General features: G+C 35.0%; 1 protein-coding gene across 3 annotated transcripts; it reads left to right on the top strand.

Annotated features, from left to right (window-relative positions):
- The first annotated feature begins 1,091 nt into the window (after positions 1 to 1,091).
- On the top strand, positions 1,092 to 12,109 carry LOC105340423 (myoneurin). 3 transcript variants are annotated; one of them, XM_011446493.4, is made up of 5 exons: positions 1,092 to 1,398; positions 3,620 to 4,199; positions 4,536 to 4,694; positions 7,458 to 7,677; positions 8,603 to 12,109. In XM_011446493.4, exons 2-5 carry the CDS (start codon positions 3,708 to 3,710, stop codon positions 9,916 to 9,918), a joined length of 2,187 nt encoding a protein of 728 aa, XP_011444795.3. In that variant the 5' UTR covers positions 1,092 to 1,398; positions 3,620 to 3,707; the 3' UTR covers positions 9,919 to 12,109. The 3 variants fall into 3 exon arrangements, with proteins under 3 accessions (XP_011444795.3, XP_011445038.3, XP_011444966.3); XM_011446736.4 differs by having other exon boundaries at positions 1,096 to 1,398; positions 7,458 to 7,542; XM_011446664.4 differs by lacking the exon at positions 1,092 to 1,398 and adding an exon at positions 2,916 to 3,303.
- Positions 12,110 to 14,320: the final 2,211 nt, after the last annotated feature.

Below are 14,320 nucleotides of genomic sequence, written 5' to 3'. Positions count from 1 at the left end.
TACCGATGTGTTTGCTATATGTGTTCATTTAAAAGATAATTTAAAATGTTTGACAAGTTCAAGAAGCAGTTGCTGTGTTGCAAGCCCACCAGGCTAAAATATCCGCCACTACCACCAAACACGATGAGTACGATGAAAGCCCTTGCAGCATCTGAACCACAAAGAGCTGTGTCAGTGACTCGTCGATTGGAATTTTTTCCATTTTAGTAAATACTGAACATAATTGAACAATTGTTTTAAATGATGGTTGGTTCCAGAATATCTGTTGCTGCTATATCACAATATTTTTCAATGCTTACTTTGACAGTCTGTATAATTAAATATTCTTAAAAATTCAACTTTGCTGGTATGTAATATGCAAACGGTTATATCAAGTTTTGCAGAAAGAAACTTGAGATATATGTGAAATACATGTAGATCATCACTGTATTTGTGTTAATAAATATATCCGATGATGAAGCTATACGAAGTAGCTCAACTAGCAAGAACACAAGCGGGATAATTTATATGAAACATCAAGCGTGTGCGAGATTAAGGCTATGTGGAAAACAAACAATACGTATTTTTATCTTTCTATTACTTAACTTTAAGAGTCGCAACTTTATTGAAAGTAATTCAATTTACAAATTCCTGAAATCCAATCAACATGAAGTATAAGACAATATATAAAAGGTACTTTTTCCAAAGAAAAAGTTCTTACAGGGATTTCTTGAGAAAAAATCCTTATAAGTGAAAATAACTCTGCTTTACAAAGTATTTTACTTGCACCTAAAGATGCGGTATATAGTAAGACACTTTCTTAAAAACGGTTTGATGCCCTTCAAAAAACTATATGCATGATATAGATAAATACGTTGTATATAAAATGATAAGGAAGTACAACTTAAAGGAAACTCTCTCTCCCCTCTCTCTCTCTTTATATATCTCTCTCAAATGTTTTCTTCCAATGCAGTGAATTAAAAAACACACACAAAAAACAAAAAACCGCATACATGTATTGTGCACATCTGAATTATTCCAGGTACAAGCTATTGACAGCTACCGACTTTCAGTTTCGATTTCACTTCACACACGTGTAGGTTGTAAACATTGATGTTTTGGGTGGTTTAGACAGTAGATAACTACTTTGATGATTTAGACCATTATGATTCATCACTTTTTATGCCATTTAAAATCTTCGAATGATAGATTTAACAATTTAATCAAAACGACGATCGGGGGATTCCACTCCTCTTTTAGCAAAAGTTGTGACGTAGTGCGCAAATGGGATATCCTCCTCACAACGTAGCGAAGCATTTCCGCTGAATTTCCCTCCCGCTGTACAGGTGGGTGTCGGACCGTATGTTTACTTTCCCACCGGCTATGGAGAGGTGACATGAAACGGTACCGCATACACAGGTAAGCCACTTTCTAATCATTCCTCATCTATGTTTTTATATGAATTCTAAAATGACTCCGGGGGTTTCAGCTTAAATGGGGAAATGAATTCCATGGCGAATTTCAACGACGAGAAGTCCCCCGCTTGTACTTAATTTTTTTTGACATGTCAAGTGAAGTGTGTCGGTTTTATATGGGGAAACGTTTCATGGGTTTCTTTCGCCTAAAGCGGGGACAGGTTTTATCAAACCAATTGTTTGCAAGTTGACAGTGTTGGTGTATGTTATTAATAAATATCATCTGTTTCTGCTGCCGATCAAGGGTTTTTGTGTTTTTTAATCTATACTATACAATTTTAATAAAGTAAGTCGTTGTGAAATATTAATACCTTGTTCATTTTCAAGTTTGGTATCTGAATCACCGCAATCATTGAAAACCATCGATTTTATCCTGTCTTTTATTCACCTATGTATATAGTATCTTTTTGCTTAAAAAAAAAATGCAGGTGTATTATATAATCCGTGCTGTATAATTTATGGGGGGTTTGAATATAACTCATAATGACATGTGAATTTTTAGAAATCCCTCAGAGTTTGTTCTGGTGCATGCACATGAGGCAATTAATATTTAAAAGAAGGTAATATTTAGAGTATGTAAATCTTGGCTTGGAAGAGAACAATGGCTAAATTACTGTAGCCAAGCCAAGTGTTAATTCAAAGGTCTTTAACAGGTAGCGCTGACAGGAAAATGGAGAATATTACTGTGCCTCAGTAAAGAGGGAAAATTTTGTTCCAGTTTTTATATATAAATGCTCACTGCAAATTGCAATTTTTATGAAGGATTTGCTTTATCATACTAATTTAATAAGGGATAAAAAATATTTCAGTTTTCTATTTATGTTTACAGATATGAAAAACAATTTTTGTTTTAATTTGTTGGGAAAATTGTGTTTTTAAGAAATTTAGAAAACAAAATTGCAAAGTCATGCAGTTTAGTATAATTTATTTCACCAACATATATTTTCTCTGAAAAAATATTTCAAAGTATGATATAACTTTTTAAATAGTAATATTTTAATGAAACTACATGTCACATTTAGTAAACAGGTAGCCAGTAAAAGCAACAATTTCATTCTTTCTTTTCTGTATTCACCCGAGAACATGAAGTTCATGTTCAACACAAAAACATGCAAGGATCAAAAGTATATGTACATGTAATACAGGTAAAAAGAATGGGAATACAGTAGGTGTTTAGTAATTTTTTTTCAGGGAGAGTATACTTTGAGACTTTTCTTGATAAATTTTGACAATGTTTTTCTATATCATAAGTAATCATCAGCTTGTTAAATTTTATAATAATTATTTCAATTTTTCATAGTATTCAAATCATTATTGTTATTAATCTCTTAATGTTTTCCCTCTTTAATAATTAATAAAAAAAAAAAAGGAATAAAATTTACCATTTTCATTTTGACATATTTAAAGTTTCTCCTCCTCTATTGTATTAAATATGGATAGTTTAGCTGAGTTGACATGGTCATTATGTAAAATAGGACCAATCTGTCATTAATCACATCATAATCAATAGGAATTAATTACATTCATAATTATCACCTCACCGTGACTGTTTGACCTGCAGTCAGCTAACTGTCTGTGTTAGGTTGAAAGATTACCTCAGAGAATTAGCCCCAGGGCCCCTGGTCTGTTCTGATTTGGGGTAAGTTTTCCTTCAACATAATTACACCTGTGCTAGCTATATAGTGGGTACATGTCATAAATCAGAGGACATTTTCTCCACTTCAGCCCTCCAGTGAAGAAGGATCTGATATTTGGGCTCTATCTATTGAATTTTTATTATTTTGGCCTTCCAGTTTACATAGCATTATATGGTAATCATCCTTGGTAGTAATAGGATCAAAAACTGTGTGTGAGTATGATTTTTACCGCCAATCAGATAAAACCTTGTAGTTTTGATTTAATATCAGTATTCTGAGGGATATGTATATTTGATTTTTTTTTTCGGTTTGTGAATGCTTTGGCTAAGCATTTATGAGGTGTCAGCACTGAAACTGTACTTCGCTTTAAGTTATCATACATTATACTATTATCTGTAGTCAGTTGAAGGGATTTAAAAAATGGGGGTTTAAAAAGAGAAAGATTTTTCTTTTTCTGTCATTGGAATGAAATAAGTGGAGGTAAATTATGTTATTTCTTCAAGGGAGGATTTTTTTTTTCTTTTGTAGAATGCGTGAGGGAAGAGAAACACTAATATTATTATTACGGTAGTTAGTACGTTCTGTGAGAGGAGGAGAAGAAAGACTAGAACCAACAATGAGCATGGAGAAGACGATGCACTACACCTCCGTAAACCATGCTCACCAGGCCATCGAGCAGATCAACCAGCTGCGGAACCGACGAGAACTCTGCGACATCATCCTGCGCTGCAATGAGACCAGAATCTTTGCCCACAAGTTGGTGCTGTCGGTCAATTCTCCCTACTTCAAGGGTCTCATGAACACCCGCTACTACATGGAGCCTGGGTTGTACGAACATCCGCTGAAAGGTGTGGAGGGGGATGCGGTGCAGACCATCGTGAATTTCTTCTACACCGCCACCGTGTCTGTGAACGAGGAGACAGTGTGGGATTTGTTGCCGGCGGCTGCTAAGTTGCATGTTGCAGAGATTCAAAGCTTGTGCAGCAACTTTCTGCTTTCGATACTAGACATTGAAAACTGCCTGAAGATCCATCATATAGCTACGGAATGCTTAGCTTCCAATCTCCTAAAAGAAAGCACTGACTTCATTAAAGAAAATTTTGACAAGGTATTGTCACGATTTTTTTTTGTATTTTTAACCTTCTTTGTCTTCAGAATTAACCTATGGTAATATGGCATATGGGACATATGTTTATCATCATCTGTATCTATAATCAATGATCAGTAATTAATTATTCATGGTTTTGACAGCATCACATTTAATTTTCAAAAGCATATTTTATGAGAGTCAGCAGTTTTAGGAATTAAAGCAATACACTTTTTTACTAATGATTATTTAAAATGGAAAAAAATCATAATCCTTTTATAAGGAATACATTTACAATAAGTGGAATTTCATTCACACTGTTAAAACAGACATTGTATTGAATTGATTTATTTTCAGCTATTGGATGAAGACTGCTTTTTGGACTTGGAGTTCGGAGAGGCCATGCCACACCTGAAACGTCTAGGAGACACGGGACTTACCAACGACCAAGTTCTTCATGCCATCAAATGTTGGATGGTCGCTGCCATTGATGAAAGACAGGTGTTTGGACCAAAGGTAAGCATTGCCTTAATTCTTATTCTTGAACCTAAGAATCTGTGTTTTAAATTTATATTCTTGAAGTTGCTTGGTGTCTTCCTGTGTTTGATGTATATTAGCCTTTTGGGCTTTTTGTGAATCTTGTAAGATGGATTTCGAAGTTACTTTGTGTCCTAAGATAAGAGGAAAATTTTCTCGGAAGACATACATTTTTGAAAAAAGTATGTCCTTTTGGGGAGGAAATGAATACAGAATTATGTATGAGAAAATGTGGGTTAATCATCCCGCAAAGAACTTGGTGCCGCAGAAAGTTTTATTTAAACTAGATTCATTAATAGGAGGTAATTATCATATTTTCACAGTATCATCGGGATATTAAATTCATTAGGCTGACGTTCAGGTGCCCGAATCCCAGGCAGCTAGGCCAGGCTTAGACACGACAAACCCCCCATCTGTGTCGCACACATTTACAAACTTGTACCCCCTCGAGCTATGGCAATGTACGGAGAGATCTGTTGAATTAATCTGATCGTTTTATTCCCTCCGCTCAGCCAAGCAGTAGTAAAACAGTTGAATGTATAGCTAGGGGGTAGACACAGAGAATTAAAGGACCCTGTTGACATTGCTAGGGATTGGGCTAGTTTCGTCTCTCTCTCCCTCAAATGCCAGCCAGGTAGAACACTCTAGTGCCTAGGGCATTAGTAGGTAATTATATCACTTGGATGGTATGCATATAATTCCACACCACCGCTCATTTCCTCCCGACGATGTAGACAAATTTTTTTTTTTATCCCCTGAAGGACACGCTCTGCTAAGAATCTACTTGGTCATGGCTGGCTGAACCCAAAAGCGTGGGGATTGAAAAAACATTCCTCATAAGGTATTATGGCAAAGTAAAGCTCTCAGCATAATAGAAAATTTGAAAAGGAGATAGAAAAAAAAATTGGCAAAATGAGGTTTTAATTTTAAAACCTTTGTCACCCACTCTCCCCCCTTGAATTGTGAACTTTTTATCTACAACCCTTTGAGGGTAATTTATGCATTGATGTGTGACATGGAAGTGTTAAAACACCTCCAAATCATTTCTTTGCTTTGGGATAATAAAATTAAGAATAATGTGTGAAATCATTTTTTTCTTCCTTGCCAGATTAAAAAGAAATAAAGTGTTTCGTTTGTAAATTTCTAATCAAATTGGAAAGCGATTGATTAGAAACTTAAAATACAATTTTTTTTGGGGGGGGGGGGGGGGCAAAAAATACCCCCAAAAGTTCATTTAAAAAAAGAGAATTCAACATAAGTTTAAAGGAAACAAATAGAAAACAAATTCACATAAAAGATTTAGAGACAGGAAAATATGGAATGAAAACCAATTTTGTTTTTGATCTGTGTTATCAAAGATATTGGATACCATCCTTGATAGTTCTTGAAAAGTTATTTTTGATGAAACTTCCCTGTATCAATTGATTCTCTTTGGTCTGATTTTTTTTTTTACATATTGCTAATAATGCTTCCCTATAGAAATACTCATACGAGTTTTTAAACAAGAAAATCATACCGGAATTTCTTTTGCATCAAAAGTATAAACATTTAGAAAAAAAATTCTCAAAATCCTCTCCCATCCCATTGTAGTGTCTAATTAAAGTTTGAGAAATTCAAAGATAGAAATATACCAGTATATTCTATAATATAAACAACCATTCATTTGATCAGACGCCATTCCATATTCAAACAGTAAAATCAGATCCCCAAAGTGCACATGATAAGTCAGAAGGACAACAATAACAGGAGAGGGATCTAATCAAGGAACCTGCATGTAACACTGCACGATGCAGCAGGGGTTGTGCAGTAGGATGCACAGTGCACTCAGTGTTGTGCAGTAGGATGCAAGGAGGTGGCCTGACGCGAGTCTGACCCAGGCATTGTCCTCGCGGTGACCCTCCCAGCCCTGTGACTTCACACTTCATTCATGTAAATACATGTAGAATGTGTTAAAAGTGCCATGGTCGTCGTCATCATTTTTGTTATATTGCAGGTGGCTGTGGCCTGTAATAAACAAAATCTTCCATTGATACACACTGCTGAGTGTCATTCTACACAAGTGCTTATTTTATTAAATTAACACTATTGGCTGTTTTCCATCTGCAAAAAAATTGTATAAAAACTTCACCAGTAAAAATAAAATGGCTATGAGCGTTTCCTTTTTTGGATGGAAGGGGAAAAAAGGGAGAAGGGATTGAGGGTCTTAAACAACAAATAGGAAAGATAAATAAAGATAGCTGTTGGCCTATTTTGTAAATGGCTGTATATATGAAATGTTTTAGGAAGGAAGTTTTATATTTTTTTTTTACTCTATTAGAGTTGTAATACGATACACTTATGGTTTACTTGTAAAGTTAAACCAGCAAGATATCGTACGAGTATGCCTGTAAGGGGGTTAAAATACATGTATACATGAGAACAGCTCTGTAATTGGAGTAGGGTAACTGCGAAATATCAAACTTATATTTCCAGGTAGATGTTAGCAGTATACTTCTTACTGCTTTACATATAATAGAATATTATACATATAATGAATTTTTTTTACTGGTACATATAATTTATGTAAATTATGATGAAATATGTGTGATCTCTTTTGACAAGATTCTACATTGATGTAGGCGGGGATCCTGTTTGCTTGCTCATGTGTCTGTAGAAGACCATTTTCTTTTGGGTATTTTTAGGTTTTTGGGAAGGATAGTAAAAAATGAAATCATTTATTTTGAAATTTTGTTTTTTTAACAGATCATCAAGAAGTTTCCAAACCTTGCCGCCAAGCTTGAAGAGTTCATTCCACTAGAGTTCCTTGAAAACGAAAGTGAAATTCAGGGTACGCAAGTGAGAGCTTCAAAGAGAAAGGGACTTAAATTACCCCTGCGTCAAGTTTATACTAGTACCCACAATGACCAATCAGCTGAAAGAACCCCGCTTTTGCCCCACACTAGCACCCCCAAGACTCCTTATGGTAAAAAGTTTTATCTTGACTTGAAAAAAAATCCAAAGTGACCAAATACTCTGTTTTTCTATAAACATGCATGCACTTAATAACTTTTATATTAAAAATGTCTATATATATATATATATATATATATATATATATATATATATAGGTATTTTGCAAGTCATAATAGAATTAGTGAAAAAAATCCCTGAAAGTAATCTATCACTCCATCGAGGAGTATGGAAAAACAGCTATTTTTGATCAATACATGCAGAGCTCATAAAATTGATATGAACCTGAGAAGTTAGGTTTTCGTTTGTTTTTTTTAACCACACCTTGCCAAACAATATTAAGACCAGAATATTACAGCCTGAGAGAGGTTGTGTTGAAAAAAGCACTTTTTGCATTGTATGTGTTTCTAATAATCCCCATGTGAAGCAAAAAATCAATGCCATCCACCTCATTTGTACATTGAATTTATTTTTCTCATCAAATTAAGCTTGAAATATGATATATCAGGATTTGTGGTTTACCAATACTTAGCAATATAGAGATGTGCGTAGGTGTTTTTTTGCAGGGGACAATATCAACATTATCTATGCTTAGGTTTTTAATATCTATGATATTACGAGTGTAATATACTTGGACAGTAAATGTACGGGATTGAGTCTCAGCATGCTTATAGAAAACTCATTTAGTACAAAGGCCTTTAAGTTCATGTAAGCAAAATGATGAAATGATATAAAAGCGGTATTCAAATGTGCAATTTAAGAGAAATTTTGACTTTAATAAACTGCAAAAGTCTTTTATCAATAATAAGGCTAAGCAAACATTGTCTTAAGCCCCTCCCTCCCCCCCCCCCCCCCCCCCCAAAAAAAAAAACAAAACTGGTTTTAAAAATTTTGTAAATCATAAATGCAATGAAATATTTTTCTTTCTTTTCTTTTAGAAAATGGTATAGGCTCACACAATGGCTCAGACAAGGGAAGGAGTGAAAACAGCTGTTCCCCCCACAGCAACAAACCCCAGGGGCCAAGTCAGACCCCCACAGTCCCCAATGGCAAGGCCGAGGAGAATTTCATGTGCTTTGAGTGTGCAGAGGAATTTGATACCAAGGCAGAGTTGGAGGAACATGCCAAGGGCCACAAGGTGTACATAAAGAAAGAGAACATATCGCCCAATCAAAACCATGCTTCAAAGCAGTCCAGCAAAAGTAACAGTCCTAATTCTTTGTCCTATAGCCCCACCCCCACCAAATTCTCAACCCCACCCCCACGGTCATTCAGCCCGTACGAGGACTACATCAAGATGAATGCCAACAAGTCACTTGACTTTAGTAGCAGTCTGTCCAGTTACCTTAACAACACTGATGACTCGGGCGGGTCATATTTCGACCAGTACATGAGAGCCCGAGGACTGGACAGCCCCAGCTTTGGCCAGAGGTACTCCCGATCTCCCACACCCAGTCGTGTTCAGTCCACCAACCCTCTGCTCATTACAGTCACCAGTGGAACAGTGGACGGGAGCGACATGAAGTTCATTTGCCCTGTGTGCGGCAAGAGTTACCTGGACAAGGACTCCCTCAGCAGACATTATGAAACCCATTCTCACTTCCCGTGCAATGTGTGTGGAAAAACGTACAGCACGAAATCAAACCTGCACACTCACATGAAGAAACACTCGGACGACAAAACCTACTCCTGTAACACGTGTGATAAAACTTTCACCAGTCCATCTGTTCTCAAAACTCACTTGCGCACACACACTGGAGAGAAGCCCTTTATCTGTCCAACATGCGGAGTAGCTTTTGCAAAAAACATCCACCTGAAGCGACACTTGTCCATCCACACTGGAATTAAACCCCACGAGTGTAAAGTTTGCAACAAGAGGTTCAGCCGCTCCGACCATCTGAAGCGCCACGTCCAGAGCATCCACACACAGGACAGACCCCACATCTGCTCACTGTGTGGCAAGGACTTCGTTCGCAAGTACGAACTCAACAAACACATGAAGCAGTCACATTGGGGCTTCACAGTGGGAGAGGAGGACCAGGAGATGGATTCCTCCGTTAATGAACCCATGGACACAAGTTCCATGGCCAGCATGCATGCAGCCATGGCGAAAGGGTTCGTTCCGTTCAGTGAATCAAAAGGAGATACTTCTTTAGAGGATGAGGAGAATTCGCCTGGTAAGAAAGGCTTGGTGTCTCCCACCGATAGAATTCCAGTGACCGTCAAGGAGGAGCCTATATCTCCTTCCAAGTAGGGAAAGACACGTAACTTAAGCTACACGAACGACTGGAAAAAGAGTCTATCTTTAAAAAACGTATGTTATTTGCACATGACTTATTCAGATATGTTATTCATGTTTGTTTGTTTTTTTGATATTGCATATTTTTTGTATGACAGAAATTATTATTATTATATGAGACATTCCTGTTTTGCTCTGCAAGCCTTATTAATACTACATTGCCTAGTCTGCATAAAGGGAAGTAACTCAATATTTTTTACTGGAGCCTTGTGGCTGTTGTGTTTTGTTTGCCTTTTAATAATTGGAAATAGAGATGTTACCCATGTATGCATAGTTTTCTTGCATGTTACAGATTATGTTGACAGAATCTCAGAGATATAATTTATTTTTCCTTGTTATTTTTCAAATGGATAGTTCTATTTACATGAAGTAGCTTGCCTAGATTTTTTGAATAAAGATTGAACATTTTATTATTATTTGATCTTAGCATAATGAATCTATATTTGAAAAGATGTTTAAAAAGAACTATAAAAGTTTTGCCATTCTTTCTGATTTTATATCATCTTTTTCCTTCTTTCTTTAAAAAATAACTTTCATGACAACTATCTCATACAAGTATACATTCCAAGATGTTTTTACCTTTTACTAAATCAAAGAAGCAACATTTATTTATGTAAAATAAATGCTCTGCAACATAATTTTCTTCTGATTTTCAAATATATGTCGATACATCAATTTTAAGGTAGATGATTTCTTATCAATAAGAAAAATATATTTGTGTCAGACATATATGTAATATAAAATTAAGAGTTAAATGATACTATTTTCATTAGGTATATATATATCGGTGTATTGCCTATCCAATATGTAATCATGTTGTTATTTTTTGTGACGTTGAAACCACTTGGGCTTTCATTGAAGAGATGGGGATGTCCATGACATGTTATGTGTGTGCAAGTTCACTCTTGTTTTGGCTGTAGAGAAATGCTCAATTTTATCAGAGAGTTCTATATGATTTTTTTTTGTTAAGTGCTTCATATGTTTATTTTTCATAGTTTTTGTGACATAGTTATTCTTATTTAATCTGGTCTTGTTTTCAAGTGTAATTTCTCTGTGCACATGTTTATTTTTTTTTCTTGTGTGTGTAATTTATTAATATTGTGGATGACAACAGAAAAGAAGAACATATATACCTATATATATATACAATGCATTTATTTCTTGTTTCATGTCTTTCATCTTGCATTCAGCTCTTAGCTGGCTGTAGATAAGTGGATTTATTATTATTGTTTATTTTTTTTTTGTCGAGATTATAAAAGTTATATTAGCTATACATTCCAGAACTTAAATATTGTCATTGATAAAGAGAAATGTGTTTAACTTATTGGACTCAATATTTGTATTGGTTATCCAGATCTAATATAAGGTGTACAATAAAAATGAAATATTTTGATAATAGCCTACATGTTGATTTCTACTTATCAGCTGTTAATTCTAAGCCATAAGGATATATCTCACAAATGGAAGAACTTTTAAACAGTTATGGCCTTTATTTTATTTTTAAAAAATTCATAAATACTTATTGAAAAATTCTTCATTTTAAATGTAACAAATTATGACTTGAAATTAAAATTGTATTTAGAAATATAAAAAAAATTGCAAAAGATGCTGCTAAAGTGCTAAACTTCAGACTAGACATGACTATGTTTTGAACTGTAACCTCTCCCCTTTTCTGTTCAACATTTGTGGCATATGAATTGGTGAAAATTACTGAACAGTAGCAGTGCTTTGTGAATAGTCAAGGACATGTATTTACAGAGTTTTAAGGTACCGGTAATGCAACATCTGTGCAACGTAAGATTTAACTTTTTAGATGATTTTTAAAAAAAAATTATTTGAATCTGTGAAAAATATGTGAAGTGCTCATTGAACCAATTATGTGTGCAAATCAGGTATACATTCCACCGTACAACCAAGAGAAAGAAAAGAAATATTTTGCTCTCAATTGTATATTTTTCTTGCATATTTTGATAAATCTGTGTGTCAAGGTGGACTCCATTGTTATACTGAATTTGACTGCTCCCTGAGATTATGTCGTTACACTGTGTTTTATAATGTTTTGTTTTTCTCTGTGAGAACGTTTTCTTTGTGACCGTGAAGATCTGTTCATAATTCTGGTCAAGTATTAAAATTTCTTTAAATGGAACATTCTATCGTTTTTGTCATTTTGATATCATTGACAACAAGGTTCAACACTACAGGTTCGTACAAGATAGCTGGGAACTGACTGTAGGACTTTAAGAGCTTTGTGCCTCAAATCTTTTTGTACACCTTGTGTTGTACAATCTGGTTAGACGTATTTTGCCTTGAATCTTTGGCATACTGAATTATAGTTCTAGACAACTTAATTTTCAATTTAGGACCAAAATTTCAACAACAAAAAAGTTCAAAAGGGATGAAATTCCAAGAAAAGGGTAAGTACATGAAATTGGAATTTCCTGATAATAAGTACATCTAAAAATTGTGTCCTAAATATCTAAAAGTTTCAGCAAATTCTGTGCAGAGGTTAAAGAGGCTGCATCTGAGTTGTGATTAGCAACTGTTCATTACAATATTCAAAATAGGAACAAATTTAAGTTCATTAGGGCCGAATTTTCCGGAAAAATAAAGGAATTAAAATTTCCTGGTAATATGCAAATCTACACATTGTCCTTAATACCTATGAAGTTTAGTGAAGTTCTGTGCAGCAGTTTAAGATGAGTTATGCTTACAAAAAAAAAGGACTGACTGATGGTCTGACTGACCAGTCAAAAACACGATACCCTTCACAACTTTGTTGCATTGGGTAAAATTACATGCGTTAGATTGCTTGAGTCTTTAATAAAAGAGGAATAGCGCATTTGGCCTCAAATATAGCCTTTTGCAAACATCAAACATTTTCAGTATTATACAATATTTAGTTTAATATAATCAACGAAACGCTAATTACACAATCACCATGCTCTAAGAGTCTTAATTATCTTACACGACATCATTAAAATATTCAGGTTTTGTTAGGGATATATAGGAAAGAAGTTGCTAAAAGATAAACAAGAGGCCAATTGGCCTTAACGGTCACCTGAGTAGCATATATCCAATACACAAACTTGTCATGGAGTCTCATATATGCATCTAATTAATTTGGTTTCATACTGGAGTAGAAAAATTATAAATTTGTAATGACAACCACATTTAATTCAAACTGTGAAACCTATAATTTTGGTGAAAAACTAAAAGATCTGGTCTACAAAATAATGAATTCAGTTTTCCTTTCAGGTGTGTGGGAGTAAAGAAGATAATTTTTTAACGTTATATGCATTAACATCTATACATCCATTTTGGCCCTGCCCTAGAGTCAAAACCCATACCCCAGGGGACATGAAAATTAAAATTTCAGTAGAGGACTTCCTGGTAAACATAATTATTAGTCGTTTTTTTTTAATACAGATGTGTGAGAATAGAGAAGAAGATTTTTAAACATTATATGCATTAACACTTTATTGCCATATTGCCCCCCCCCCCCATGTCCTGAACCCCTGACCCAGGGGCCATGAATTTCACAATTTAGGTAAAGGAGATTGTGGATATCATAACCATGTATTCAGTTTTTTGCCCACATGTGTTGGAGTAGAGAAGAAGATTTTTTAAGATTTAAATCATTTTTACTATATGGCCATATTGGCCCCACCCCAGAGCATGAACACCTTACCCAGGGGTCATGAATTTCACAATTTTAGTAGAGAGCCTCATGGACATCATAATCATGCATTTAGTTTTTAATAAATATATATGGGAGTAGAGAAGAAGATTTTCTAAGATTTAATACATTTTTACTATTTGGCCTGACGGCCCCATCCCAGAGCCTGAACCCCTGACCGAGGGGTCATGAATTTCACAATTTAGGATGAGGGCTTCATGGACATCATTATCATGCATTTAGGTTTTAACAAATATATATGATAGTAGAGAAGAAGATTTTCTAAGATTTAATACATTTTTACTATTTGGCCATATTGGCTCCACCCTAGAGCCTGAACCCCTGACCCAGGGGTCATGAATTTCACAATTTAGGATGAGGGCTTCATGGACATCATTATCATGCATTTAGGTTTTAACAAATATATATGATAGTAGAGAAGAAGATTTTCTAAAATTTAATACATTTTTACTATTTGGCCATATTGGCCCCTCCCTAGAGCCTGAATCCCTGACCCAGGGGTCATGAATTTCACAATTTAGGAAGAGGGCTTCATGGACATCATAATCATGCATTTAGTTTTTAACAAATATATATGGTAGTAGAGAAGAAGATTTTCTAAGATTTAATACATTTTTACTATTTGGCCATATTGGCCCCTCCCTAGAGCCTGAATCCCTG

The sequence above is a fragment of the Magallana gigas genome, chromosome 5 (genome assembly GCF_963853765.1).
Source record: "Magallana gigas chromosome 5, xbMagGiga1.1, whole genome shotgun sequence".
Taxonomy (NCBI): Eukaryota; Metazoa; Mollusca; class Bivalvia; order Ostreida; family Ostreidae; genus Magallana; species Magallana gigas.
This window is presented reverse-complemented; position numbering and strand designations above follow the sequence as displayed.